The sequence below is a fragment of the Pezoporus wallicus genome, unplaced genomic scaffold (assembly GCF_028554395.1).
Source record: "Pezoporus wallicus isolate ANWC-B61680 ecotype Strahan unplaced genomic scaffold, APGP_CSIRO_Pwel_v1 contig_2492, whole genome shotgun sequence".
Classification (NCBI taxonomy): Eukaryota; Metazoa; Chordata; class Aves; order Psittaciformes; family Psittacidae; genus Pezoporus; species Pezoporus wallicus.
In genome coordinates, this window is record NW_026637796.1 from 3,015,783 (window position 1) to 3,042,021 (window position 26,239).

Genomic DNA, 26,239 nt, shown 5'->3' on the forward strand with positions numbered 1-26,239 from the left:
AGTGGGGCCATGGAAAACAGTTTTGACCAAATATCAAGTAGATATGGATCAAACCCCGTTTTAGTACTTAAATGCATATTTTGTTCTATAAAGGTAAGTTTGTAATATTGCTTGCAATGCTCTGAATACACATTTTTGAATTTACTTCTGTAGCTTGCTGTCCATAAGTGTTTTATAAAAATACGATTGTAATGCCCTACATCTTTACAGAAGATAAGAGTAGTAGGAAATTATTGCATTCTTTTGATTTTTTTTTTCAAATTTGTGATCGTCAGATTATTTCTGCACTCAAATCTTGGTCCACAGAAGTTAGTGAGAATTCTCACTTCATTTAAAATGTGATTTTTTTTCTATTTCTTTCCTCATTTAAATCTATTCAGTAAAGATTTTGAGTTAATGAGGAGTACTTGATGTGGAGAGGAACCAACAATATCAGCATCTTGATTTGAATCAGAAAGATCTCAGTAAAGTAATGCTGATGCAAATACAGTAGTACCCTAAAAATGTAAATGACCTTGTTTGTAAATAATAAATCCTAAATATTCATTATTTTTAAGCCACTCATCATAATGAGAAGCTGTTTTAAACTCTTCCAGCTGTAACTAAACCCTGAAAATCAATAACTGATGATGATGAAGCCTGCTTCAGTGATTATAAAAGCATGGAGCCACAGACAGCTTTCCGAATCCAGTTGTGTTGGCAGAAGGTACTCAAGTGGCTCATCTTGCTAGTTCCTGTACCCTCAGAGCAGAGACATCAGAGCAGTGCATGTGAACACTTCTTAACCTCTTTCAGGCAAAACCACCTCGGTTAGCTCAGACCATAGTTCACATTGTGTAATGATCAGTGATTTTTGCCTGGAGCAGACAAGGAAGAGCTCACATGAACTAGAGGGCTGGCTCTGATGGCTTCTCTAGCAGAGGAGTAGTGGCAAAGTGCTGGTGGACAGGAAAAAGTCAAAGTCTGTCCACTGCTTAGGAGAAATGAAGAAATGCAGAAGCTGTGCTAGTTCCTGAAGTCCAGGTTCCAGGCTCTGACAAGTCTCTGCACCCAAGTCCTTCAAGCAGCTGCTCCAATGGAGAGGCAGTAGGGGAAAGATGGGTTTGCCTCGCTGCCCACTCAAGATCCCACAGTAGCTTCATTCAGGGTGCACATCAAGGAGTCAGGAGAAAAGAATAAATGTGTTTAGAAACTAGAATTAAGTAAAAATAATTTTAATGAAATGATCCAGTATTTTTGTAATGTGGATTTATACTTTTTTGTGATCATTCTAACTAGTAGCTCCCTTCGTAGACAGAGCTATGTTGCTTCAGATAATGAGATAGCTGGGGAAAATTTCTAAGCTTTTACTGTTCTGATCTATTCACAGAGCCCTGTAATTTTGGAATTCTGAATCCACAGAGGTTAAACAAAATATAATATTATTTTCCTTCTTTATTCAAGAGAGGTTAATAACTTGTATCATGCTGAATTGCAAGCCTTTGCACTTTCAGATTGATGTAGAAATCTAATAAATTTCTCTCAGAGGAGCTTCACCATGCAAATTTTGCAGTTACCTTGTATAGCAATTATTACAAAAATTCATTAGTCTACACTTTTTCTAAATTTAAGTCCAGTGGATTCAGTAGACAGTTGCTGGAGGAAAGATCAATAGCTGGGCTCTTCATTAACAATAATAAAATGTCAGGATTAAAATTTCTGGTTTTAATGTACTGCATTTAATCAACTAAATTTGTTTTGGAATTATTCTGCGTACTTTTCTGCTTCTCTGGTACAGTTTGTGCTGTTCCCTCTCCACTCTTATAGGTAAATAACAAAGAGCAGTACTTTGAAATGAAGAGATGGATTTCTTTTTTCTTGTAACTTATCTGTCATTGCAACAGACATTTTGTAAATAATCCTGTATTAAGAAACATCCTCTTGGCTACTTGAGCAATACACAATAAAAAGGAAGGTTGACATGATCAGAATACTAGAACCACTGTGGATGGCTCTGTCACAAGCTTTTACTTAAAATGGAGGCTCATGCAAATATTACTTGAAAGCCTTCACTGTTTCTCAAATCAAATGTTAAAGAGCAGAAGGCATACATTTATCATGGTGTATCTCTGTGCTATAGATGGCATCGCTAATATTTCGCTCGAAGTCTAGCATTATTTGAGGGAAGAACAGACATACATAGAAGACAACTCACACAGACAGAAGTGTCCTCCATTTGGGATGATGGCAGTGAGTGTCCATAAAGCTTAATAAACAACAAGATAAGCCTTGTACTATTTTGCTTTGAGGTATTTGTCTCTTCTTGTTTCGCTGTGGTTTATGAAAAGGTTTTAAGATTAATCTTAAAAGATGACTCATGTATAGTGCTTAGGAAGCAAAGGAACAAGGAAATGTGGAGGAAAGAGAAGTCAGAATGAATATCTATTGATTGCACTGCAAGGTGAAAACTTAATCTAGCTTGTTATTGTTGGTGTCTAGTGTTTGGAAGAGCTACCAACAATACCAAGAAAGGAACACATGAGTTGAACATCATGTAAGGATCCATGTCTGGTAAAACATTTATTTTTAGAACTTAAAAAGTGGAACATGGCAAACACAAGTTGCAGAGGCTATGCCAGCACCCCACTGCCATGTATTATTTCCCCTGAGAACTGCTCAGGGAACAGCAGGCAGGAGGATACTGACCAGACTTCTGTAGCTGTGTCCACTGCACACCAGAAAACTACTGTAGGGATTGTGGTGGCAACTCTTCATGTAAGGTGCATGAGTTAGCCAGGCTCAGAGGACACTTCTGAAATTTGTGTTAAACTCAGGAATCATGGGGCTGGTGTGAGCAAGGACTCCATGTTTTAGCCAAAAAATTAAGGAAAGGTTAACAAGCAGCTGAACAGAGATTCTTATGACACTTTTGGCACCTACTTGATGACTATGTGGATTTAGAAAGGCAATTACGTGACTTGGTGATTTTGATGTTCTAATACAGTGGAATGGACAAGTAAACAAAGAGGAATAGAAATAATAACATGATAGGGAATGAAAGATAATAAAAATAATTAAATTTTTAATAAAAAATAAATAAAAAAATAATATTCTAGCACTAGAATGAAGAAGGGAATTGATTACACAAGCTGAAGTTCTGGTATTATTAGTACCTGATTCTGTCTATGACTTTGATTCAACAACATTTGAAAAATATTGTGGTAAAAAATTTATGAGGTAGAAAACTCTTCATGGACTCATTCCTGTGCTTTCTGATAGCTCCAGACTAGCTTCAATTTACTGCCTGGTTTCACTGCCCATTTAACTGAGGTATTGAAACACAGCTCCTTGTCATTTTTCTGGAGAGGACAAAAGTAACTGACAATGTTTGTCTAAAGGACTGCAATATCACCTCCCAGTGTTGGAAGCAGGAGGCATGCAGAGTAACTGCAGCTGTTTTCTACAGAGAGACTGATACTTGAATGCTGGGTTATGTCACATAAACACACCAGGTTCCTGGGGAACAGTTCCTCATCTAAACACACCTTCCTCCAGATGTACTGCATGCTTTCCATTAACAGTGGTGACTAGTAAAAAAAAAAAAAGGCTGAGGACTATAAACAGACTATATGTGTTTGCTAGAATTTTAAGAACCTGTTTGTAAGGCTACATGACAGCCTTAGGACAACATTTGCATGCACAGGCTGTGAAAACGACACCTTCCCATGTTTAGAGATGGAGGTGAGGCTTGTAAGTATCTCCTTCTAGCCAGCAGCAGGGAATAACCACCTCCCCTCCATTCCTTTGGTGTCATTATGGTTAAATTTATATCTGGCTGTATAAGTGTACCACAAAACCACTCAAGGTAGTTGTAGAGGCCTAAATGAGATGCTCTGAGCTGCAGTTTTTTCCAGAAGCTTCAGTGTCTGGACTGCCTCCATCCATGCTCGCAGCCTCTGGCATGGATATCTGCCCTTTCTCCATATTCCCAATGCATTCAAATAAATGCAGCTTTCTTCATAGAAAAATGAAGTAACAGAATTGAAAGAAAATATGGTTTCCTACAATCTTTGTTTTATTTCACCCTAAATCTGCAAGTAAGAATTATCATTATTTCAGACCTCAATGAAAAATATCATAGTACTCTACAGTAATAACCTGAAACTTCAATTTGTGGTAACAACATTGCAGCATTTTGATGATTATTATAAGAAAGTATTTTTAAAGGGAACAGTAATGTTTACACTCTGTTCAGTACCAAGAGACAATTTTAAATGCAGACTTGTGAATCAAAATCTCCCACCTGATGAGTCATTTTCCTTTAATAGTAAACCAACAAATTAAAGATTCATTAGATTGAAGGTGATTGAACTGTTTAAAGCTACCAGGCTGACAACATGTATAGAACACTCAGCAACCATTTATATCTAGCAGAACTTTATAGAATTAACAAAAAGCAACCTCAGCTTGTAGTCTTGTTAGCTTTGTTGAGCCCGAGGCTGAAATTACTAGTAACTCAAGATTAAAAAGTTACTGTTTAGATCAAGATGGGAAATATTTTCCTTCTAGTATTTGTGGTATGGAAAGATATTAAATTTATAGGCACAGTCACCATAATGACCAAAAGGAGGAAACTAACCACATTTGGATTTGATCTTGAGATATGCTGGATGAATAATGCATGCCATGTAATTAGTTCAGATATCATCACTAAAATGTTCATGAACCCTAATAGCATACCTTATATTAATACAAGAAAAGTTAAAATTTTAGATACATTTAATTTCAGCTAGGATATTTAGTGGATATTTTAATAAAACACAAGCGCTCAAATAACAGCAAGTTATATTCGTTACTGATTGGTTTCATTAACCTGTTTTTTTTTTGAAGAAATTAGATATTAACATCTGCAAACCAAGTAATTTGCTAAGTCAGATTTGTAATGTTTTGTGAAGTGATTTCAGATACTTAGAATCATAGAATCATAGAATAGTTAGGGTTGGAAAGGACCTTAAGATCATCTAGTTCCAACCCCCCTGCCATGGGCAGGGACACCTCACACTAAACGATATCACCCAAGGCCTCGTCCAACCTGGGCTTGAACACTGCCAGGGATGGAGCATTCACAACCTCCCTGGGCAACCCATTCCAGTGCCTCACCACCCTAACAGGAAAGAATTTCCTCCTTATATCCAATCTAAACTTCCCCTGTTTAAGTTTTAACCCATTACCTCTTGTCCTATCACTACAGCCCCTAATGAAGAGTCTTGCCAACTTAAAAGCAACATTTTTTTTTCTCTTTTGCCAAGACAGAAAGTTAGAAATTAATTGAATATACAGTTTTGTAGTTGGTGAATGATCTGATCCAATGAGCTTTTGCTGGGCTCCATGGAATCAGTCCTACCAAGAAGTTTTACTTCTTGGTCTTTATGAAGTTCTACATGTGACACTGAAGCGCATACATATGTCCTCTCTTCCTCTTCTCACGGCAGTCCTGAATTGCCAACTTTCTGAAGAATAAGCATTCAAGAAATAATCTTTGAAGGAATTAATTCTAACCACAATTCATTTTTTAGCCTAAGATACCTCTGTGTGTCCAGATTTAAGCAGCCCTTAAACAACTTGGTTTTGCAAGATGCATGGGAGATTAGGAAATATTATTTTCCCCATCTGACTTAGTAATATGATGCAGGGAATTAAACCTGGGCAGGAATTCAGAGCTGTGACAGGCATGCAGCAGTTAGTTATGTATGTAGTGGCAGCTGTCCCTCATTCTCAGCCTTGTTCTTCTTACAGAAACTGCTCATTACTGAAGGAGGAAAGCCTTGCCCACTTGTGAATGAGGTCCTGAGTGACTCACATTTCAGCCTTCAAATTAATGAAAACTTAAACTGAGATCACTTATCCAAATTTGGACAGCTCCATTAGGAGAAAGAGTTATCTCACATTATTGAAGATGCAGTGAATGCTTCACGCTCTACGGTGAGAATGGCACCCAACATCAGTATTCAGGGGCCAATGAGATGCACCAAGTGGTTCTTCACCAACTGCTTAACTTTTAGGGACTGAAGTGCTTTTAGGATGCCTTGGGATAGTATGTTCACATATTGCAGGGTGTTGGCAAAGGCTGTTCTCGCTGATGTCCCAGAGGTGTCCTTCAATTTCTTCCAATTGGTATGTAGGTACATGCGAATTGAAGACAGAATCACTTCAGCATAACTACAAGAAATGTTCCAACATTTTCAAACCTTCCTTTTGATATGTATAGTGGCTACATTCTATGTCCTGTCTTTCATATTAAATTTGGAGGTGGTAACACAGTGCACTTGCCTGTGTGAACTTGCCTAGATGTCACATACAAGTCAGGGCAGCCATGCAGGATGTGTGATGTGTAGGTGTGTTTACCCTCCTCGTCTACGGAAATGTGGCTGAACTGACATAACCAAGTAGAGAGGAAAATCATGTCTTAAAAATCTGGAACAAACAGTCCAAAAGGGCCTTTTATTTAACATCCCATTCAAAGAAATTTAGTAAAACTATAGCTCTTTTTGGTTTGTTGGCAGTACATTGTAACTTTATTCTAGCAGTAGTCTGTAGAAATTATTTATGTGATATGAGATGTTCAGGCACAGCCAGAGATACTTTTTTTTTTTGAAAAATAAAAAACAAAACAAAACCCAAAATAACTGGCTTAGCTGGAACCTTGTTTCTGAGAAATAAATAGGATTTGAATTGAAACTGAGAATTTACTACCAGAAACAAACAGAAAAGAATGTACATTTTCTTTTCCTTCTTTCTTTAAGGGAACAAGAGCCAATTTGTTTCAAACTCAAAGCAAAAATGCTAATGGCTAAACAACAGTGAATCATCTGAACTGAATCCAGAAAAGAATATTTACTTAAATTTATTTCCAATGCACTAATGATTTCAGTAAGAAGAAAAACAAATAAATGAATTAACTGAAAATCTCAATGGAATATATATGTTAATTGCTCAATGGAACAAGCTCCAAGACATTAAATTTAACTGAACTGAACAAGTGAAACCAAGATGGAGAAGGCTGTAATAATGCATTTTAATTGAAGCCAAATTTTAGGAAGCTAGAGTTCCAGGGTGGCTGGTGCCCAAGAGATGTCCCCAAAATAGCTACTTCTACTCCTTTTCCTTCTAGCTGCAATGTGGTACAGTGTCAGGACCTCCTGATACAAGTGCAGAGAGAATATTCTTCAGTTAAATACATCTGACTGCTTTTCTTGCCTTTCCATGGTGGTGAACAAAGGGGAAAAGTGATGTTACATTGGGATTAAGTCTCCCAAAAATACCTCCATTAGAAATCAAAAATATGAAAAAAAAAGCTACAAATGTAATCTGTGATTTCTAGGATGTAAAGCTCAAAGTGCCTTCAGAACAGCAGTGTGCTTCTATTGCCAGCAGTTGCAGGGCAACTGAACTGAACTTAGCAGACAGAACATCAGAGCTGCTGCAGACCTCTTAAATCTTCTTTCCACTTTCTATTCATTTCAGTATGGAAACTAGTAACTTCCTGGTGCTTTTGCCACTGCCTCAGATTGCCTATCTATAAAATGAGGCTAATGATAGCTTGTAAAATCAGCATTTCTATTCTGAGTGCCAATATGCAAAGAAGCTTGTGTATTTATGTACAAGTAGGGATGGGACTGTTGCTTTATGTTATTTGTTCTATTTAGTTTTTAAGGGAAAAATGTAACCATAGAGTGGTATCAAACATTTTAATTTGATTTTTCTCCATAGCTATGTGATAATAATAGTGTCCATACCTCAGGCCTTTGGTTGAAGCTTATGAGTTAAACAGATTTAGTGTTAGAACTTCAGCTGACTGTACAAAACTTAAAATAAGAAATACAATTTTTAATTGAAATTACTGAAGTGAATAGAAAACTGATGGCATAATAAAGACACTTCTGTGCTGAGAAAGAGATTTTTTTTTCCCCATCTGCCTGGATATGCATTTATATTCCTTGGCTTGAGAAACATTGCTGTGCGTTGTTTCAGAGTCATGCCCTAGATTCTCTCTTATTGCCCTAGAGGCACTGCAGAAGTACAGTGGGGGTAGGGCTATATGTATTTGAGAAACTTGAAATAGGTATTGGTTTCAGTTCCATGAAAGACAAAAAAGGGTTGTTGGACTACCTTGTAAGAAAACTGACTGGAATTAGGACTGGAAGGATGAGGGGCAATTGATGAAGTCTTTTTCTGTGAGAGATCTTTTTGACATAAGGTGTAAGAAGAAAATTATGGTGGAGTTACTTGATGCTTAACCCATCTTTGAGAAAATTAAAGAGAGCAGCCGAATCCAGCTGTAAATGAACCAATTCCCTGAACTCAGAACTTCACCCACAGTGCAGTATTTCTAAATCTCAAAGCTTTTCCTTAGTGCTAGGGAGATATGAAATAATGATAAATCATTTCTCAGGACATAGTGGGTAGGAGCTAACAGTCCATCATACAGAGTGAATGCACTTCCCTACAAGAAATTCATTGCCTACTTCCCTGATACACTTTGCTTCATCAGAACTCACTCCTTTCTCCTGACTGGGAAAGTATCAAAGGTATTCTTCCTTCCACATTCCTTCTCCTGTGTTCTACATGATTGTCAAGCACCAGTTTAGTTCATTTTGTTGCCTTTTCCTTCACCGTTTGTCATTGCTAGGTCACTGATCTCCCTGAGCATGGGTGCAGGTGACAAAATCAGTCAAAAAGAATAAAATTAGGAAAGAGGTCTGGGAATAAAGTTAGGCTAGAGGAAGGACTCAAAAAGTCCTTCCTCCAGCCACAGTGTGTTCCTGTACCACTCTACAGGCACACTGCCTACCTGTGGCTACAGATGTGATCTGCTCACTCACTGATCCTCCTCTGAGCAAATGCAGCATTCTCACTTTCCTTTTTTTTAATTTTCTTTTTTTTTTTTCTTTAAATAGGGTGGGATATTTCTTGACAGGAATTTTCCCTCTCATATAAAGCCCAGGACCTTACAGGTAACTCCTACTGCAGTCCAGATTCCTGTCAACTTTCTGACAGGTCCTATAACACTTCATAACAGTGAAGCTGGGTAGAAAAGCAAGCTACAAGGGTAGTTTTAATAAAGGGCTTTAGCACACAGCCCAGACTGGAGTCAATAATCTTGTCTGTGGAAATCACCACCGTTCCTACAGAGACTAGAAAAAATAGCTGTCCTGGAAACAGCAAGGAGATCAATCTTGTCTTTTAGAGTAGGTCATGGTGGTGTAATCTCCCCTGCTTTGTAAAATAACCACAACAGTCACCCAAGCAGGAAGGAACTCTGAAAGGGTTTGAAATCCTGCATCTCATAGGTAAAATACGGCTAATGAAGAAAAGTTCCTCCTACTGTTGCTGTTTCATGTGCCTTACTGAGCATCCAGAGATAGAGGCATCATGGAGTCAGAAAGATGACACTCTGACCTACCAGTATAGTCAGCTGTGAGGACAGGGCACTGGCTTCTGGACACCAAAACCTGGAGTTAAAAGCTAGGAGTCTTCTGCATTCTTACTGCCTTCTTTGATACGCTTCGTGTATAAGCAAGGGTGCTGCACCCTGCTGCACTCAGGTACCCTCTAAAAAGAAGGGGCCGTATCTTTCTTTTCTGAGAAATATGATCTTGCTAGTCTTTTATCAGAAGGGCTGCTTAGTTTCTAAATTCCCATTATTTGATAAATGATGAGCCAAAGAGCTTAGGTTCAGGCAAAGTTGAGCATGGCAAGGAGAGATGAATCAGGCATTTATGGGATTGACAGACAGACATCCATTCTGCAGTAACCTCCAAAACTGCAGCAATTAAGGATGGGTTTTCAGGGCTGCAAAACCTATCCAAATCCTACTGTAAGCACACTGTATTTCTTTAGTGGAAATGGACCTATATTATTTATGTTCTTCTGTAATACAACTAAGCTGTGTTACTCAGTAACATACACAGTCACTATGAAGGTATTGGAAAGTGTTAGTTAATAACCATTATCAGAGGCAGAGATCACTGATGGTATAACAGAATTGTTAACAGTCCTCCCAACTTTATTTTTTACTAAATATTCTAATATGATATGACATTTCACTGTGAACTTATTTTTTTTTTTTCTTTTTTCCTTCTTATTAGAGCTAAACAGATTGGTATTCGTTGAGCCTACAAATGAAAACCTGATCTTGTAATTAAATGCCAAGAAAATGATCTCACAAACTGCATAGAATAATATAGTCACCATGTGCCTGATATGACCTATGACTGTGTAGCATGTACAGAAACACCTAAAACACCATTAATAAACATTGTTTACAGGCATATGAAATAAATGAAGGCCCAAAAGCATTTTTTTAATGTAAGGGACATTAGCTCTAGCAGATTGTAATGCCACCTCTCTACAGTGCCCAGAATTTAGCATTTATCACAGAATGCAGAACAAGTAGCATAATATAACATCAAATCTGCTTTGCAAGTACATGTTGAGTGGCCTATACAATGCATTTTGAATAGTTCCTGAATTTTGATAATTTTTATTTATGATTTTTGAGTCCTTTTGTGCCAACTGTAACAAAATAATCTTTCCTCCAAGCCAACTGGCATTGGTTTTAGGGCTTGTTATCTGGGACAGTTGGTGCTGGTACTTTCTGAAGATACTATCAATCTAATCCTTCAAAGATGAAAAGAAATTATTAGATAATTCCTTGCACAAGAATAGTATAGTTTTCCTTCCCCAATAATGCTAGCAAGATGATGGCCCAGTAAACCTAAGACTGATGTAGAAGTATCAGTCCCTTCTGTGTGTTCTTAAATGATTTGCATGCATTCCCTACTTTTTATGTGGTTGGAGGGGAAGAACCATTTTTTCAGTTTTTTAAATTACTATAAATTTGGAGGAGGCTAGAAAGGACAGTAGCATAATTGCAGGATGGAATGAACTAATTCCTTTGACAAGAAACTAATAATCTAAACTGTAATAACAGTTAAGGAGAGAAAGCAAAATGTGGATCGGGCCTTCGAAGAAGCTAAACTGACTCATAGAAAATACTAAGATAAGCACTGTGATAATAAAGATTAAAGCTTTCCTTGGCTTTATAAATCACAGCCCTTGTGTACTGGACAAAGGTTTCAACTTATGAAGAACAGTATTAGAATCAAAGAATCATAGAATAGTTAGGGTTGGAAAGGACCTTAAGATCATCTAGTTCCAACCCCCCTGCCATGGGCAGGGACACCTCACACTAAACGATATCACCCAAGGTTCTGTCTAACCTGGCCTTGAACACCACCAGGGATGGAGTATTCACAACTTCCCTGGGCAACCCATTCCAGTGCCTCACCATCCTTACAGTAAAGAACTCCTTCCTTATATCCAATCTAAACTTCCCCTGTTTAAGTTTTAATCCATTACCCCTTGTCCTATCACTACAGTCCTTAATGAAGAGTCCCTCCCCAGCATCCCTATAGCTCCCCTTCAGAGACTGGAAGGCTGCTATGAGGTCTTCAAGCAGCCTTCTCTTCTCCAGGCTGAACAGCCCCAACTTTCTCAGGCTATCTTCATTTGGGAGGTGCTCCAGTCCCCTGATCATCCTCGTGGCCCTCCTCTGGACTTGTTCCAACAGTTCCATGTCCTTTTTATGTTGAGGACACCAGAACTGCACACAATACTCCAAGTGAGGTCTCACGAGAGCAGAGTAGCAGGGCAGGGTCACCTCCTTTGACCTGATGGTCACGCTCCTTTTGATGCAGCCCAGGATACGGTTGGCTTTCTGGGCTGCAAGCACACACTGCTGGCTCATGTTAAATTTCTCATTGACCAACACCCCCAAGTCCTTCTCTGCAGGGCTGCTCTGAATCTCTTCTCTACCCAACCTGTAGCTGTGCCTGGGATTGCTCCGACCCAGGTGTAGGACCTTGCACTTGTCATGTTTAAACTTCATGAGGTTGGTATCACCCCACCTCACAAGTGTGTCAAGGTCCCACTGGATGGCATTCCTTCCCTCCAGTGTATCAACCGAACCACACAGCTTGGTGTCATCAGCAAACTTGCTGAGGGCGCACTCAATCCTACTGTCCACGTCACCGACGAAGATGCCGAACAAGACCGGTTCCAACACCGATCCCTGAGGGACACCACTCGTTACTGCTCTCCAGCCGGACATTGAGCCATTGACCACAACTCTGCATGCAGCCATCCAGCCAGTTCTTTATCCACCGAGTGGTCCATCCATCAAATTGGTATCTCTCCAATTTAGAGACAAGGATGTCGTGTGGGACAGTGTCGAACGCTTTGCACGAGTCCAGGTAGATGACATCAACTCTCTACCCCTGTCCATCAGTTCCGTAGCCCCATCATAGAAGGCCACCAAATTGGTCAGGCAGGATTTCCCCTTAGTGAAGCCATGCTGGCTGTCACCAAGCACCTTGTTGTTTTTCATGTTCCTTAGCATGCCTTCCAGGAGAATCTGCTCCAAGATTTTGCCAGGCACGGAGGTGAGACTGACTGGTCTGTAATTCCCTGGATACTTGAAATATTCAGAGTGTCAACAATCTTTGCAGCCCATTCATATCACCAAATATTACAATGAGAATGTTAACCCTTATAGTTCATTTTATATTAAATATAAATCAATCCTTTCATAAAGCCACCTTAAAAAACCTATTATTTTTCAAATTTCCCCAACATTAATTTTACATTTATAATATAGATGAAAAAATATCACCCTTACAAATCCTCTTAGCTTCCACTTCCATAGTTCTTCAACAATGGAATAGATCTAAATAAAACTTTACCTATAGTAGCTTTCCATTGGGATATCTTCATGGGTTTTCTAGCACTTTTTAACTAAAAGGTAATCAGACTTCATGGCAAGCATACAAGCACTCAGCACTAAATACTGCCTGCAGGTAATAGGTTAAGTCATTAGTCAAATATTTAAAAATTCTGTAGTAAATTCCCCATGAAAACAAATGAAATATAGCAAAGAAAAGAACATCAGGTCATGACACTTCTTTCTATAAAAGCACTGTCTTGCCTATGCCATGCAATGGCATGATTGAGAGGCAGTATATGCTCTGCAAAATTATGTGTCCAGGGAACGAGCTGTTTTTCCAGTCATGAGTAGCACCACTATTCTGAGTTCTTCTAAAATCTACCACTATGAAGAACACTGTAAAACTAGTTACTTTACGGGTAGGTGTTTGTTTACTCTATTTGAGAAAAGGGAAGTCACATACACTAGGTGCAAGTAACAGCATTAAGATCTCTCTCTGAACTTATCAACTGCCTGCTAAAAAATAGTGAAGTATGCTGTATGTATGTATCTTTACACAGAATTATCACTGCAAGGTTCAGGATTTCCCCCCCTCACTTCTGCAGAACAGCTGATGTTGGTTTTCTGATCTACTGTTTCATTTGTAGAGCAGACCATTGTATCTAGCTGATTACAATACTACCTCAGAGGATGGTTTGGTAAAGCTTCTGAGGGTAAACAGAAAATAAATCTCATGCAGCCTATTTTTTCTCTTTACACATTACATACAATGACGGAAATTTGAGTTCATGCTAATCTTGTTCTCATTAATATCACATTATTAAATGTAATACTTAACCTTCCTGGAAGGAAGCACCAAAAATTCTACTTATGTCAAGAAAAACAAACACAGTGAATTAGCAGAAAATATGTAGAGTTTTCTGACTGCAGGCTGAAAATGCAAGCTATTTTAAGACTACATCAAAACCCATGCAGTTTCTATGTTCCATGGAAAAGCTGCCTGATGATGCTATTTTCAATGGGTATGTTTAAAGAATGGGTAAGCATTTTTAGACTCTAGATTTAAGATTTAGGGAAATTCACAGGAAAATAAATTCCCAGCCCTAAAGCAGATCAAGGAACTCACAATAGCTTAATCATATAATAATACCCTGTCCTTGATTCTACTCTGTGTATATCTGTTGTTCAGAGATAGACAACATGGAAAGGGATATACACCCTTTCCCTGTCAGTCTGGAGGCTGTGAAAGACCAAGGCTTGCTGACAGGAAAGTTGCATACTATGTATTTAAAGCTTAACCACTTTATCTGTTTTGAAGGCCTTCAAAAAATATACAAAGCTCTGCTTTGAGAAAAATCTTTCCTGTTGCCAAAGTCCATCTAAAACAGGATTAGTGTCTGCAGACGTATACTTTACTTCAGATTCATGCCAACGAGGCTTATGGAGCCATTTCTGATATGCTTTATGACTCCAAACCCTCCTTTGTTAGAGGGAGTTCTCGTTTGGATGGGTTTTGCATCAGGTGTGGAGTATGAAGAAAATTCATAATTCAATATTTGTTTCTTGGAATAAACTTCACTGGGAGAGATAGGCTGTTACGCCATGTCTGGTTCCAGCTGTTTCTCCTCATTCACATAAAAACTATATATAGACCTGCTTCCTGGAGGAAAATTAGACTCTGAAATGTATCGAGCACTTGTAACTTCTGCTGAGTTCCCAAGGAGCACTAGGTGCGTAGGATTCCTCATAAGCTGGCTGTTTAAATATAGGCACATTTGACTGAGTTTAGTGTCCCTAACTTAAAATGTATAGCAATTTTCCCAGAAGAGCAAAAGAAAATGTGACTCAGGTGTTCCAGAACCATTTTCCTATTAGGGATAAACCCTAAAGTAACACCAGAACTGAAATGGGAGTTGAGGAGATTCAGTAGAGCTGGGGGGAATATAATTTGGAATTTTCTCTGAGACGGAATGTGCTCAGAATAACTTATCAACCATTTGTACTCAGCAAAGAGAACTAAGTAGTAGGGTACTTCATGGAATGATTAAAGCATTCATTGCACTGTAGGAACAAAAAGATCCAAAAATGTAAAAAAACATTTCACTCTAATTTGCCATATTTCATCATCAATTTCAGGGTGATTTAAGAATTTGCCAATATTGTAAATTGCCAATATTCTCTTAAAATCCTACTGGAATTCCAGTTTCATAATGCTAGGTCTTTGTTAATGGTTCATTAATGCTGAAATTAACAACAAGCTGTCAATAATTTGAGGGACAATGTAAATTACAATGTAAATGTATTTTAAAATGATAAATATAAATTACACTAGCTGTTCAGAGTAGGTAGAAAATATCTTTACTGTTCTTTGAACCAGGTATCTGAATGATGGGTGAAAAGAATCTTAGGTTTGTACAAACCCAGACATATTTAATTGAGCAAACCATTACAGGCGACAAGCTAACATTTCATTTCCATTTCTCCCTTTCATTTTACAATTTTTCAGAACATAGTCACACAAGAACTGCCATTCAGGCAGAGACTGTGAGGTGCCACACAGATGGAGGAGAGCACCCATGTGTTGTAACTTCTTGTGTTTGAAGAGAAACACAGAGAAGCCTGGCAATTCTCTTATCTCTACTAAGGCATAATCAGCATCAGGTTAGTACTGGAGTATTAGTTAAGGAACCCTGATAAAACGGCAGTAAAATAACCACTGTAGACTAAAGATACCCTAAATAGGTCAAGGTCTTAATTGGTACCAAACACTGTAATTGGGTTCCTAAATTAGCAGCCTAACTCTCTGGCGTTTCCTTGCTGTTAATGGAAAAAGAGTCACCCAGAAGATGACTCAGATATTGTTGGAGGTACCTATATCTTTCTGTTAGTTGTTAAAGATATTGAGACTAGGTCCACAGCAGATAAATCCTGTTCATAATCAGCTGTGGGATGATAATATAACCTTTATTGCCACTCTACCATCCTGTTTATATTCCCTTCTCTTATGAATTTACTAGGAAACACAAGTCAACAAAATGTAAAGGTTACAGTGATATACTGAATGTATTTTGTCTTTGGTATTGTTATGCAATGAAGAGTTTAAGCAGTTCACAGCTTAATAAATACACTGCATTTCAGTCTCCCCGTGTAGATTCCAGAGACAACCAGTATGATTTCTGCATAAAATTTTACGGAAAGTATTTTTCCTGCAGAACTAGTACTGTTTCCCTCATAAACAAATCTTCATAAATTATTCTGCAGATCAAAAATAGCATGGTATGTTTTTACCTACAGTAAAGGCTATAAGTTTTTAAATGGTCACATATAGTAGGCACTGATTTTACACAGCAAAAACCGAACCCAACCAAAAAAACCCCAGCTCCCCTCTCCCTTAATTGGATCAAGTGTTGACAGAGCTCAGGCAGTAGCTAAGAGGGGGACTATACATTCCCAAAACAGTGTCACAGGAAAATTAATTACTCATTTTTTCAGAAGTGCTTCTTCCTTTGTGTTTATGAATATGTGTTCATTTGGATTTTGTTCTTTCGTATCTGAAGAAAAGCTTAGGACTTCCAATTTATTCACTGCACTAATTTAAGAACTCATTTTAATTTCTCTCCATCTGATATCACAATGCAGGTACAAAGTGCCATAAAGAAACACTTTATAAAAATCAACCCGTATCTGCTAGTTAATTCTGAATAGTCCAATTTAATCCAAGATCTGTGTCTGAATTAAGAAAGCAGTAATTGAAAAGTTAAAAAAATGCCAGCTGAATGGAAGTGGCACATTTTATACAACTTTCTCAAGAAATGGGAAGTTTCCCAAAGCCTGCTGTGCCAAAGTCCATTTTTAATTATGTTACTATAAATTAAAACTGATTATGGTTGTTGGAGTAGAATCATCTTCAATTTATGTTTTAAATGAAATAAACTCCATCACCCTAAGGTACAACAGAGCAAAAAATAAATGTACGTGAAGAGATTTCTGTAGTTTTGCTGGTATAGTCATTGGGAGAGGTATCACTCTGGCCCACATTTGGAAAACCTGAAATATTGGAGACATTGGTTTACTGCAACCTCTTTGTTAGCTGTTTTGTTCTGTTTCAAATTTATGATTTCCTTAGTAACAGTATCACCAGGCAATTCTTAACAGCTTCAAAATTCTGAGCTGCTAAAATATGCATAAACATATGCATAAACACAACGAGGTTTCCTTCACTTCTTCACAGAGATTTTAGAACATCCATGTCTAAGGACACTGGGTGTTGCTCAAGGAAAAACGCCATGCCCTTCTATTCCAACACTGGATTTTCATCAAAGGGAAGACAGAAAGAAGAAAAATAAACCCAGAAAACTAAATTTAGTCACATCAGATGGAAGCTACCCAAACCCTCTAAAGATCTGGGCCAGTGTGTGCTTGTGAAAAACAGTGTCATGATGGCATCAAACCCAGTGCAGACTCAGCACTCCAAGCTCTGGGCTTTTTATGGTCAAGTGCTGAGGACGGCCTTCAGTCCCCAGGACTCTGAAGGTAAATAACAGAGTGAGGCAAACTGGTGAATGAAACAGCTAGTGAGATGGTTGTAAGGGTGTGGTAAAAACATGGAACAACACATGCTGCAGCTTGCTCTTTATCTAATCTTTGGTACGGAGGGAAGTGATCTCCAGCCTTCACAGCAGGCAGTCTTTTGTAGACCTTCTATCCCCATGGGATTCTGTGGTTTCAGTTCCTTGCATCTTTAAAATTCTTCATTTAAAAAAAAATAAATCAAGGACTTGATTTTTTTCAGAACTCTTCTCTGCCTTATCTGACAACTCTAAGAATTAGAGTTCAATTATCTACTTTCAAGTATAGAGGAGAAATCTAGCTTTTCTAAATTATTTTCTTAGCAAATACAGAAAATAAAATCTAGAAGAGCAAAGGTATAGTCTTAAAATTGTTTTCCATTGAATTAAACTGTCAAAGGAGAGTTGCAGATGTCCTTTGGTGTCTAAACCACAAGCATTTCCAGTACCCTTCCAGTTGCAATAAACAAGTGACCATGGAGAGGACAATCAGTAGTATACCAGCAGTAAACAGAAGCAATGTATTTTTTTTTGCTTTCAGACTTTATTACAAGAAAACTTGTAATAAAGACATGTAATATCAAAATGCTTGTAATTTAGTAAAACTTATACTAACAGTATAATAATTGACAAAACTAGTGAAGTAGGATTAGGTATGTCTACTTGAAAATATTCGGCTTGATGGACAGATACTGAATGAGTCTGTCTTGCTCTGTATGCTCTGGTATGTCTGCAGCACTATAATGAAACTGGAACTGTATTTATCTAATGTTGGCAGGATGTCTATTTTTTTCTCTGCAAGCACTTTGTCTTAAAATAATGTTGGTTATTCTCCTAAACACAAGTGAAGAGTTTTACAGAAGTTAATTTAACTTGAGATTTATCCTAATATTTCTACTCTCCTACAACTATGCATAGAAAAATAATTGTATATCCCCGATTTATTTCTCACAAAGAATGGAGCCTCAAGGCAGCTCATAAGGAATTAAATATGTTTTGGAATAATGTAAATATACTTTCAGAGAAGTATCCTTGATCATAGCAAATCCTACTCATTGTGGCCGGTTTTGTACTTTCGCTGAAGTCTCCCTTGCACACAGAACTTCTCATACACAAAATAAACTCACATTCTTCCCAAATCATCTTCTCTTTAGTTTTGATGCATCGATACTGTAAATATGCAGTATATACAACTGAACAGTGAATCTCATTAGAGAGATTCTCTATCTCGATCGGCCCAGTAAGTTAAAGCACAGCCTTACCCTTCACAGATAAAACAGGTATGCTATTCTTTAAGCAGCTGGGAAAATGCGTATATCAAGAGTCATATATTTTTGGTCTGTGCAGTGAAAACTAACACAGTCAGCATACCATGAGCTGATCTGGTCTTTAAATATTTTTCAAGTTAACTCTGCTCATATTAAAACATGGTATATCTCTTTCTAAGCACAGAAGAAAGAGAAAAAAAATCACTACTCTGAATTGTGTATTTAATACAAAATCAGTGACAGCAAAATCTATTGTATGTGATTAACTGGAAGGTGGTAAAGCATACCTGGCAGGACACTGTCAGGACACTGCCTACTCCCAGTGCCTTTGAACTACTAGAACCATACACAATGTTTGGCATGACTTCATAAATTCATGCTGCTTCAGCTGTAAAAGCTGTAAGGAGCAGCTGAATACGAGCTTGATGAAAACCAACAGGATCATCTACACAAAAAGATCTCTCTTACACTGAAATAAATATATAAAGCTTTCTAAACCACTGATGTGAAGTGGTTCAGTCTCTCCTTTGGGTCTAATAGGAAAAGCCAGTAAAAATTTATCTGTTTTGCTGGCTTTACTGACTACGGAAGAATCCTAAAAGCAACTGTTGTTCTGGCAACAGTAAAGAGAAGACAGAGTAAGAAAAAAAAAAAAAGTCTCAGAGCCTCCTCAGGTTGTCACTGACCTCCAGTCTTTTCACACTCTAATACCAGGCATTTTACCCTAGGTTTATGATACAAAACAGCAAAATGCAGGTCACATCAGATAGTTCTTTGCTGCTGCTGTGCTTTTGTAAGTACGTCCTTCTAGGCCAGCATGTGTAAGAAGTGCCAAGAATTAATTAACAGTGGCCTCCTTAAACAAGTAGTCCATACTTCCGTTGTTCTAGTATTACAGTCATACCTTGTGGTTTCTAAACCCACCTCACTATGGGGACTGATCATGAATGATCCTTCTTTCTTCTCCATTAACACTGAGTAATCACTGTTAATCTGCTGTATAGGGAAACATCTGGATGCAGTATAACTAATGTACAGTGAGGAATATAAAATATTTTAGAAAGAAGAAAAGAACATATTTGTTACTGAATCATGCATGTTAGGATAGCTGACATTGTATTTTTGTTGTAAAGTAAAACATTATTTGTATACCCACAACAAAACATGGACCTGCAGAACTTTTCAAGCAATCTTCTAACAGCTTCATACGACTCTTTTGTAGCTCAGGACTGTCCCATTCATCTGCTTCAACTCCCCAGTATAGGTCTATGACCTGGAAAACAGTATGCAACATCGTTACTTTATCATGTGCCCTTTCTACCTATTGAAAATTAACTTTGCCAACATTTTGTGTACTGCTAAGCACAGTTCTGCAGTGCAGTAAAAGGCAATGAGGTCTATATCCAGTCTTTACACAGACTGGCAGGGTTTCCTTAGGTGAATGACAATTCAAGTCTCTTATTTTCCCTCCCAGGTAGTCCCTCCTGGGACAGTCTCTCATTTTATATTAATATTTCTTTGCAGACATTAGCATGACAAGATCTTGATTTGATGCAGGCTTTACTTGCTACTAAATTGCATATAATGGATAGGTAAGAATAATGACAAAAGCATTGATAAAATCCTGGCTCCATGGAAATGAACGGAAGTTTTGCTGTGGATCACAGTCAAGACCATGACTTGACACCTTGTGTCACTTGTATCCACAGGATATAAACTCATCCTGTGTTCATGGCTCAAAAGAAATAATATGTGCAACTCTGTACTATCATACTTCTTTTGTTAGCTGGTCTTTGTTACTTTAGAATCGGAGATTGTATAGATATGCAATGGCAGACAGCTTGCTGCTCAGCTTTTCATCTGTAGCTACAGACTCGGTTTTGTGATGGTAATTAGCTGCAAACAAACTGGAAGAAACTGGACTATGGATGTTAAACTTATTTGAAGAAATTAAGCAATGAAGTGTGATTTCACTACACATTTTAACTAACAGGCTGAATTCTTACTGTGGAAAATTAAGTTTAAAAGAGTAGAAATCATAGGTACACATTTCTTTTGAAATAAAACTTAGGGTACATGCTACTACTCTCTCATTTAAGCTACTATTGATTGTTAACATCATCTATGTAACTTGAACAAAAAAGAAAGTCCAAACGGATAGTTAAAAAGAAAATAAATTAATGTGACATGAATATATTACAATATTGTTATTTGTAATATAATTTTTACAATTTGTATAATTTGCTGTAATATTACTTGTACAGTGGAAGCACTCTGCTCTTTCCATGAGAAACAGAATCAGCCTGAAGACCTAACGTAACAACTAATAATGGGTTGATGTAAAAGTAAAATTCACTGTTCTTTTCTTTCAGTCTGATTAGGAAAAAAGTGTTCTGCCTTCCTCCCTCCCTTCTGTTATTTATCACTATGACTTCATTACTGAACTTCACATCGCATTCAGCTGTCCGATTACTTGAATGATGCATGATAAAGCTTAAGCATTCTAGTCATAAAATTAAAGCATCTTAGCATACAGTAAAAAATATTTGAATTACTGATTGAATGAATTTATTGTGCAGCTCAAGTTCATCTGAAACATAAAAGCAATTTCTATTTTAATTAAATGTTCAAAAATCATGTTAATTCTGTAATTTTTTTTATTAAGAGGAAATTCCCTGGAATAGCAGATAGTGTAGTGGCTAGGCAGCTGCTTTCTGTGTGTTATAATGTTATAGATATCACAGAAACATGGTGGGATGGCTCCTATGACTGGAGTATTGGAATGGAAGGTTACAGGCTCTTTAGACAGGCCCGGTAGCTGGGGAGGGGGAGTTGCTATTTATGTTAGGGTAGGCTGGAGAGTATGGAACTCTGTCTGGGGACAGGTGAGCAGTCCACAGAGAGTTTGTGGGTCAGGGTTAAAGGGAGTATAGCTATGGGAGACATTACTGTGGGGATCTGTTACAGACCGCCTGATCAAGGAGAACCTGCAGATGAAGCACTCCACAGACAGATAGGAAAAGCCTCACGCTCACAGCCCCTTGTTCTCATGGGTGACTTCAACCACCCTGACATCTGTTGGAAGGATGGTACGGCCCGGCACAAGCAATCCAGGAGGTTACTCAATTGTGTAGAAGACAACTTCCTTCTGCAAGTAACAGAGGAGCCAACAAGGAGAGGTGCCATGCTTGACCTCGTGCTCACCAACAGGGAAGGGCTCGTTGGAAATGTGACTCTCCAGGGCAGCCTTGGTTGCAGCGATCATGAGATGCTCGAATTTGAGATCCTCAGGAGAGCGAGAAGAGCGTGCAGCAAGCTCACTGCCCTGGACTTCAAGACAGCAGACTTTGGCCTCTTCAGGAACCTGCTTAGTAAGGTTCCATGGGACATAGCTCTAGAGGGCAGAGGGGCCCAAGTCTGTTGGTTGATATTCAAGGATCACCTGCTACAAGCTGAGGAGTGTTGCATCCCAACTAGAAGGAAGTGCAGCAGGAGGGCCAGGAGACCTCCTTGGATGGATAAGGAGCTCCTGAGGAAACTTAGAGGGAAAAACAAGGCTTATAAAAGGTGGAAGCAAGGACAGGTGGCCTGGGAAGAATACAGGGATGTTGTCTGGGAAGCTAGGGACCAGGTTAGGAAAGCTAAGGCCCAGTTAGAATTAAACTTGGCTAGGGATGTGAAAGATAACAGGAAGGGATTCCATAGGTACATAGCAAATAAAAAACAGACTAGGGACAACGTAGGCCCCCTCAGGAAGCTATCGGGAGAACTGGCTACACAGGATTTGGAGAAGGTTGAGGTTCTGAATGACTTCTTTGCCTCAGTCTTCACTGCCAAAGGCTCTGACCACACCATCCAAGTCTTGGAAGGCAGACGCAGTGACTGTGAGAATGAAGACCCTAGACCCACTGTAGGAGAGGATCTGGTTCGAGACCATCTTAAGAACCTGAACGTACACAAGTCCATGGGTCCTGATGAAATCCATCCGCGGGTCCTGAAGGAGCTGGTGAATGAAGTTGCTAAGACGCTGGCCATCATATTTAAAAGATCATGGCAGTCAGGTGAAGTTCACAACAACTGGAAAAAGGGAAATATAACCCCCATTTTCAAGAAGGGGAAAATGGATGACCTGGGGAATTACAGACCAGTCAGTCTCACCTCTGTGCCTGGCAAAACCTTGGAGCAGATTCTCCTGGAAGGCATGCTAAGGCACATGAAAATCAACAAGGTGCTTGGTGACAGCCAGCATGGCTTCACTAAGGGGAAATCCTGCCTGACCAATTTGGTGGTCTTCTATGATGGGGCTACAGAACTGATGGACAGGGGTAGAGCAGTTGATGTCATCTACCTGGACTTGTGCAAAGCATTTGACACTGTCCCACATGAAATCCTTGTCTCTAAATTGGAGAGACATCAATTTGATGGATGGACCACTCGGTGGGTAAGGAGCTGGCTGGATGGCTGCATGCAAAGAGTTGTGGTCAATGGCTCAATGTCCGGCTGGAGAGCAGTAACGAGTGGTGTCCCTCGGGGATCGGTGTTGGACCGGTCTTGTTCAACATCTTTGTTGTTGACATGGACAGTGGGATTGAGTGCGCCCTCAGCAAGTTTGCCGTTGACTCCAAGCTGTGTGGTTTGGTTGATACCCTAGAGGGAAGGAATGCCATCCAGAGGGACCTTGACACACTTGTATGGTGGGCTGATGCCAACCTCATGAAGTTTAAACATGACAAGTGCAAGGTCCTACACCTGGGTCGGAACAATCCCAGGCACAGCTACAGGTTGGGTAGAGAAGAGATTCAGAGCAGCCCTGCAGAGAAGGACTTGGGGGTGTTGGTGAACGAGAAATTTAACATGAGCCAGCAGTGTGCCCTTGCAGCCCAGAAAGCCAACCGTATCCTGGGCTGCATCAAAAGGAGTGTGACCAGCAGGTCGAAGGAGGTGATCCTGCCCTGCTACTCTGCTCTCGTGAGACCTCCCCTGCAGTATTGTGCGGAGTTCTGGTGTCCTCAACATCAAAAGGACACGGAACTGTTGGAACAAGTCCAGAGGAGGGCCACGAGGATGATCAGGGGACTGGAGCACCTCCCGTATGAGGACAGGCTGAGAAAGTTGGGGCTGTTCAGCCTGGAGAAGAGAAGGCTGTGTGGAGACCTCATAGCAGCCTTCCAGTATCTGAAGGGGGGCTATAAGGATGCTGGGCAGGGACTCTTCATTAGGGACTGTAGCGATAGGACAAGGGGTAATGGGTTAAAACTTGAACAGGGGAAGTTTAGATTGGATATAAGGAAGAAGTTCTTTACTGTAAGGATGGTGAGGCACTGGAATGGGTTGCCCAGGGAAGTTGTGAATGCTCCATCCTTGGCAGTGTTGGATAAATAAAATGGATAAATAAAAAAGAAATGTTTTGATAAAGTCTACCTCAGAGCCTCCTCCAAAATGCTTTACTACTTTCCCTTGGTAATCTTTTTTACAAGCTTTTCTACTTTGCTTCCACAGAAATGTGATAGCTTCCTAGCTGTTTTCAGAAATGTGTCAGTGGAGCTGTCTCTCAGACCTCGTATCACATAAAGATGCTCTTGGTGCTGAAACTATATAAAAAAATAATTTGCTTCCATGAGTATCAACCAGAATAAACTTAATTATTCCTCCCCCAGAGACTAAATTACAATCCATTTGAAGAAAGACATGTTTTGTCTCACAAAGAATTCAGCAGTGGATTACTTGGAAGAGACATTTCCCTTCTGTCACTGAAATGTCTCCTCAAAGATGACTGAGAAATAAAGTTTATATTTTCCCTTAATATCATATGGTAGCAACAGGAGAAAAAACCTTTATTATTTAAATATCTTTTGCTATTCCTTTCATCTGCCACTGCAGCTGGGACTTCCCAATCAGCTGATGAGCTAGGACCTTCAGATGAAAATTCTTTTATAGCCATAATCAAAAATCAATCTGGAATTTGCCACCATGCAGATTCAGCAACTCCACTGTGACTCAGGGAATTAAAACCAAGTATCATCATTTAAGAACTTGTTATTTTGATTAAAAACCAGCTGCATGTGTACCAAGAATAATACACGGGGAGGAACAGGATGTTGCATAAAAGGCATTCGCTGTTTCTAAATAAGCTTCACTCTGGAGACCTGAGTTTTTGCGGTCACTAAGACAGGAGGTTAATACTAGTATGTGAGGAAGGCTTGAGGACGTAGAACCAGAATTTTTGAAAAAAAAAAAACTAAACCAAAACCCAAAACCATTTTTACACCATAGCATGCTGTATGTATTTCTCTTTGCAGAGAGTCAGTTCCAGGCCTGCTGATATATATGGGACTTGATGACTTTACAGGACTGTGAATTTGGACATAGCTGACTTAAAAGCACCAGGGATTTTAACTGTGATGCCAAACTCATGTGTTTTAAGTTAAATGCAACTTATAATGCAATTTATTACCAACTAGCTCTTACTAAAGATGTGGATGGGTATGCGTCTTCCATGACACAAAGGAAAATTTGAACTGAATGAAGCAATGGGAATTTTACAATTGGCATTAAAGTGAGCCAATTCCATAGTATACAATCACAACAGAAATGTTCCATATTCAATTCATTTTGGTAATCAGTTTCAATATTCAACTGGTTAAATTATTTTCCACATTACAGTGGAAAACAAACCCACAGGTAGAGTAGATATAACAATTATGTGAATATATAGATGGCGCTACTTCAATGTTGACAACACAAAATTAAAAATAGGTTGCTTTAACTTAAGTATGGTTTCATAGAATCACGGAACCATAGAATCATAGAATAGTCAGGGTTGGAAAGGACCTTAAGAGCACCTAGTTCCAGCCCCCCTGCTATGGGCAGGGATGCTTCACCCTAGACCAGGTTGCTCAAGGCCTCATCCATCCTGGCCTTGAACGCTGCCAGGGATGGGGCAACCACAGCTTTTTGGGGCAACCTGTTCCAGTGTCTCACCACCCTCACAGTAAAGAACATCTTCCTTATATCTAACCTAAACCTCCCCTGTTTAAGTTTGAACCCATTGTCCGATTGCTACAGTCCCTGAAGTATTTAGAAGTATAACTTGGTAATTTAGATGTAACATTATTTCTTCTTTATAATTCTTTGAATATATAAAATAGAGTTGTTCTCATTAAGTTTCTAATGTGAAAGATGTCGGTTTGTTGCCATATTGCTTGTACTATCAATGCGATCTTGCATTGTAAAACTGTGGTTTTCATCTATTCAGAATTTACCTCAAATCTGCCTGTAAAATAATTTAAGTACATCAACTCAGTACAATTAAAGTGAAATACATATGTTGCAATTTTCTATTTTACCAGTTACCCCTAAAAATGTTATTTGTTCTAGATAGGGTTAATTTCAAGAAAAAATAATGCAAGATTCAACACAACAAAAACCTACCTGAAATTCCAATCCATAGTTTTCCCTGCAGAATTCTCTCAGCTTGGGATACACATGTTCTCTTAGGGCACTTCTTTCTGCCATTGTATCTGTGTTGGCGAAAGAGATGTTATTAACAATATTTATATAAACTTGGGTTCTTTTATTCAGAAATACAGATTTATGACATAAAAAAAGAGCCCTTAACATGCACCCATCTCCCCCCTGCC

General features: G+C 38.8%; 1 protein-coding gene across 2 annotated transcripts in view; it reads right to left on the minus strand.

Annotated features, from left to right (window-relative positions):
- The window catches only part of NWD2 (NACHT and WD repeat domain containing 2), a 60,100-nt gene that overhangs the window by 10,892 nt on the left and 22,969 nt on the right, over positions 1–26,239 (minus strand). Inside the window, exons 2-3 of one of the 2 annotated variants that reach the window (XM_057407602.1) lie at positions 26,031–26,119; positions 19,756–19,872 (exon numbers count right to left, since the gene is read on the minus strand). In XM_057407602.1, coding sequence (XP_057263585.1) covers positions 19,756–19,872; positions 26,031–26,119 — 206 coding nt within the window. Of the gene's footprint in view, positions 1–19,755; positions 19,879–26,030; positions 26,120–26,239 lie in introns of those variants that run through there. The other variant, XM_057407603.1, reaches the window with a different exon arrangement.